Source organism: Poecilia latipinna, unplaced genomic scaffold (genome assembly GCF_001443285.1).
Source record: "Poecilia latipinna isolate Pla-1442-1.1 unplaced genomic scaffold, P_latipinna-1.0 Scaffold768, whole genome shotgun sequence".
Classification (NCBI taxonomy): domain Eukaryota; kingdom Metazoa; phylum Chordata; class Actinopteri; order Cyprinodontiformes; family Poeciliidae; genus Poecilia; species Poecilia latipinna.
In genome coordinates this window covers 254,082-258,975 of record NW_015113384.1, presented here as the reverse complement: position 1 = coordinate 258,975, position 4,894 = coordinate 254,082, and the positions used below count along the sequence as shown (strand labels likewise).

The 4,894-nt window shown below is 35.8% G+C and overlaps 1 protein-coding gene across 1 annotated transcript in view; it reads right to left on the bottom strand.

The window, feature by feature from the left end:
* The window catches only part of LOC106955794 (adenylate cyclase type 2-like), a 27,622-nt gene that overhangs the window by 10,411 nt on the left and 12,317 nt on the right, over positions 1-4,894 (bottom strand). Inside the window, exon 3 of the mRNA XM_015046177.1 lies at positions 3,774-3,935. Coding sequence (XP_014901663.1) covers positions 3,774-3,935 — 162 coding nt within the window. The remainder of the gene's footprint in view (positions 1-3,773; positions 3,936-4,894) is intronic.

Sequence of the window (4,894 nt, the reverse complement as noted above, 5' to 3'; positions counted from 1 at the left end):
CCATTCGCTGTGGCTGCCCCCCGTCTCGGGGGCCAGCCACAGCGAATGGCCGATATTATGCCCGATACTATTATTTATTATTATCTTGGAAAGAGTTTAATGTAAACTTTCAGTACATTATTATGAATAATGATGGAGGTTTAGTCATACTGTTATGTATTATATTATTGTAATGCAAGTTGTGCATTACAATAATGCATACTTAGTGCCTTAGGAAGCTGGTGCAATTTCAGTTTTGAAAAGATGGGACATTTATTGTTGTACATCCTCAATCAAATAGTAAATGTAAGAGTACTTAAATTTACTGGGGGAAAACTGGGCCATTAGCAGTGGCAGACTATCATATCTTCAGATCTGCTGTTGGTTGACAGTAGGGAAAAGGGATCAGTATAATAGTGTTTCAACCTTAATGACTCCTGGTCAGTAGAGAATCGTGCTGGATCATGAAAAGCAGCTGCTCGTGATACACAGACAGGATTCTTATTGTACTTAATTCATTTCTTCCCAAAAACCTCAACATTTAGGGATCAATCAATCCATCCATCCATCCACTGCAGATTGAGTTAATCTCTCAGCAGTACAATGGCGGCATCAAAAGGTTAGCCTCAGGAAAAATCTGTAGGAACAGAACATCTCTGGCTAAAATTATTGATGTACCATAATGTCTCTGTATAGCAATATTTGAATGAACTGTACGCCACTATTTTCCACCAAGTCAAGAGACCCGGCATCCGTAATGACCCGGCAACCTTACAAACATCCTATTGCAACATCACCCAACACCAAGCAAGAGAGATCCTCCCAGAGCTGCAGCACACTGGGTAAGTACCTGCTTGCCGCAGTCGCAGGAACTCAGAAGGATCAAAGAAACAAGGGCACATCACCATCCCGCCTGGTGAGCACGCACCAGGCAGTTAGGAACGTCATGTACTGGATGACTGAGAATCATCACTCTATAGGTTACCATTAAAACAAACTTCAAACACATTTTATCAGCTGCTTGCTTCTGAAGCACAGCATATGAGAGGAGAACAAGCTCCAGCCGGGCATGCATCCCAGGCTTCTACAATCAGAACTTTGCACACACCGCTCTGAAATGGGATTCATCTACGACAAAACGCACAGAAAGATTTTAAAACTCTCAGATTTGAAATGGATTCAGCAAAACACACGAGGGAGTTGGTGCATCATGTCGCTCATGGATCTCTGTGTTCTGCATTCGCTTTAAAGACCCGATCTGAAAGACACTCATTAAAGCACTGGTTTAAAATGGAAATCATTGCAAGTAAAACTAATTTTTATTCACACATGCTCTGTAACAGGTAAAACATAAAATATTCAATAGCCTTTACCACTAAAGTGTCTGTCAGATACAGTTTAAACGGTAAACGTTGTAATGAATTATTGATGGTTTTGCCACTCAGTGTTTAACACAATATGCAAATGAAACATTTTTTTTGTCCAACAACAGGAGTTTATGACACTAAAAGGAAAATTAAATGAACTTTAATACCAGCAGCAACCATACTAGAAATTTTAGGAAGTCTTTTACATCATGTTGTTTTAATCAGTTTGAATAAAATTCTGATTTTGTTATGTTATCATATACAGTACACTCTGTCTGTGTCTATATATTTGCCTCAGCCATCTCTTCTGAACGGTAATGTTTTAAATTAGTCTGGGTCAGAATTCAATTCAGCAGTCAAAATGATCAAAACTCTGGTCTTGCATAAGGTCTTCCAAAGTTGTTCTACGAGCTTTTCCTGTTTTGTCATCAATTACGAGCAATGGCCATGCCTGGCCGTAAAAGCGTATCATACAGTGAACCCTTAAAAATGAGGAAAGTGAACAAGAGCAGAACACAAGCATAACTGTGTGGCCATTAAAAAAAAAAAAAAAAAAAAAACATTTATTAGATGATTACCTGAAAGCCATGTCCATAAGCAACCGGATAAAATAAAATCCACAAAGACCCGAGAGACCTTCAGCTCTACAAGTAAATGTTAACCAGGCTTCTGGTAAACAAATACAAAACATTCTACTCAAAATTGATTCTTTCTTAAGCTGTCTGTGGTGAATAAACAACATTCATGTGCAGAATGTACCAAGAGTTTTTTTTTCTCCCCTCCTTCATCTAGCCACAAGCAGCACAATAATAGAATGACTACTGAAGTGATTATTTTCTTTATGATCATATTTGAGATCAAATCTATATTTTTAAAAGGGGATCACATGAACATAATTAAAGAAAAACTAAATGAATAAACAGTGCTTCGCATCATAATTTAATTAGTTGCACATTTAAGTTTCAGGCACAAGGACTTAACTGAGAGACATTCACCTCTGTATTAAATCCCCTGGTTCATCAAGTCTCCAATTAGTTTGAGTGTAAAGTTTAATGGAGCTGACAAAGAGGAAATGTCAGCATGATTTTTTTTTTTTTTTTTACCTAATAGGTCTTTGGAAGTTTATTTGCAGACTACTACAACATTTAAAATGTGGACATTTAATTAAAAACTTCTAGTGTATCAATTTTGAAATTTTACTAAATTTATTTTATTGTTTTATCCCAGAGACTCACAAAAAAAAAAACAGCCCAACACATCAGATAGTTAAATTATCTGTACCTCCAAACTATCCACAAAGCAGCAGCAAAATAAAAAAGATGTGCAATTAAAAAATCCCTAGTCATTCACTCATTTCAGTTCCCACAAATTTCAGCGTACACCAAAAAAAAAAAAAACCGAAAAAAACCCACATGTTCCTGCTTCCATCGCTTTAGTTATCTACTTATCTGGAAATCTGGATTTACACTATTTCTTTGACTCAAATCCTTGATTTATACACACACCTTCTTCTTGCAGTTTCTGTGTTTCATAGAAATTTTGTAATTCACAGAAAATTATAACATCTTTGTTCTGCATTAGTAAGCTTAAATTACTTGAGATGTGGTATGCACTGCCCTGACAAATCCTTTCCTTGTCTGATCATTTTCCACTATCCACCTGTACATCCATAAGCTTCCCGAATATCGAACACATGAAGCAATACTGCGTGGAAGAAGTTGACCTTTAAATTGAGTAAAAAAGTAGATTTTTTTTTTTTTTCTGTTATCTACCATGCTAAATTTAGCTTAAAGGTATCATATCCTTGTTAAAACATAAGCTAGAAATGTGCAACAAATTGCAAAATAGAAATACAAATTTTGTGACCTGGATCAAGAGTCTAAAACTCGTATTTTAATCTATGTGCAATTGTAATGAGTTAGGTGATAGTTTGTATGATGCCCAGTTAGAGGTGTATAGGTTCCTGTATTTCTGCAGAAAATATCCAGTGTTATGCAAAAGTTTCAAATAAATATCACACCATTTTATACCTCAACATATTTGACCAAGTACCCAGAATACCACTTTATTTTCTCAGATTATATATCAAGTACAGATCTTTAGCAATTCACAAAGTAGACCAAGAACAGTTTCTAGCATCTTCCCAAAATACTATTACATTTTGCTAAATTAAAAGAAGTCCTATAAAATTATTATCCTAATCACCACATTAAGCTGCATAGTTGCAAATGCAGGCGTTTACACTGTCAGGCAATGATTATTTATTTCAACCCATGTGATCATGTTTGTTTTAATTCCGCTATTCAATACATTAATCCAAAAATGCATACATTTTGTTGTTACTTCTACTATTAAACCAGTTATATTAGCTTATTAAATGGAAACTTCTACGTTCTTTTAATCAATACCTGGTGGTGAGCAGCTCACCTGCCAAACTACTGCCTCCATGTGATCAGCTGTTGTGGACAAGCAGACGCTCAGCACAATGGTGTGAGAGGCGGAGGTCAGGACGCTGGCGATGATGGCTTCCCGCATGGAGAACGGCAGCATGGTGTAAACCACAAACACAATGAAAAGGAAGAAGGATACCTGCAGAGAGAAAGAAAAAGAAACTTGCTTATATCACCTTAGAGGAGTGGAAATAAAATAGAAAAGAGGAAAATGAGAGACTGCTAAGGAGTACCATAATGATTCAGGGATATGAATATAAAAATATGTAAAAAGGAGGCATTCTGCACCTGTAATGTAACACTTTCTACTGCAGAGTTAAAGTTGCGGTGCTGCATGACAAGAAAGAGGCCAGTGTTCTCACAGGCTGCAGCTTGTCATCTCTTAACCTTTCATGGCTTATTTGCCAGGCCAGTGGAAAAGCAGCAATGCAAAGTGGGGGTCAGCGACATGCAGAGTTCAGCAAAAGAAGGAAAGCACTGAGGAGAGAGGTTGAGAAAGCACCTAAAGGGGACTAACATGGGCTCTTAAATTTGATACAGCAAAAACTGGAAATAAGGATGATTGCATAATTAATCAAAATACATATTTAAGTATGCTTACAGCTTTGAAGGGCGTAATATATTCTCAGAAAGTGCATGCAGTCATAGCCTGTTGCTGTTGATTATTTGTTTAAATAGGTGATACAGCCAACTTCTAAGGTGGACAGACAAAGACCATTACTATAATGAGAGGAGCAGTAATGCATTTCCCTCTTTGAAAGTCAACTTTCTTTTTGTTAAATAACTACACAAAACTGTTTTACTAGCACATATTTCTGGACAATAATCAATCACACAATTACAAAAATAGGGGGAGCAATTTTAAGATCACCACAATAAATGTGAACTGCTTTCATGTTAGTCAGATGACTAACAGTAAATGCACAGTGACTCTGGTCAAACATAGACAATGTTTCTACCTAAAGCAAGTTAGGTTTTTCAAAAGTAGGCACATAATGCCTATATATATATATATATATATATATATATATATATATATATATATATATATATATATATAATATATATATTTTTTTTATATATATATATATATATATA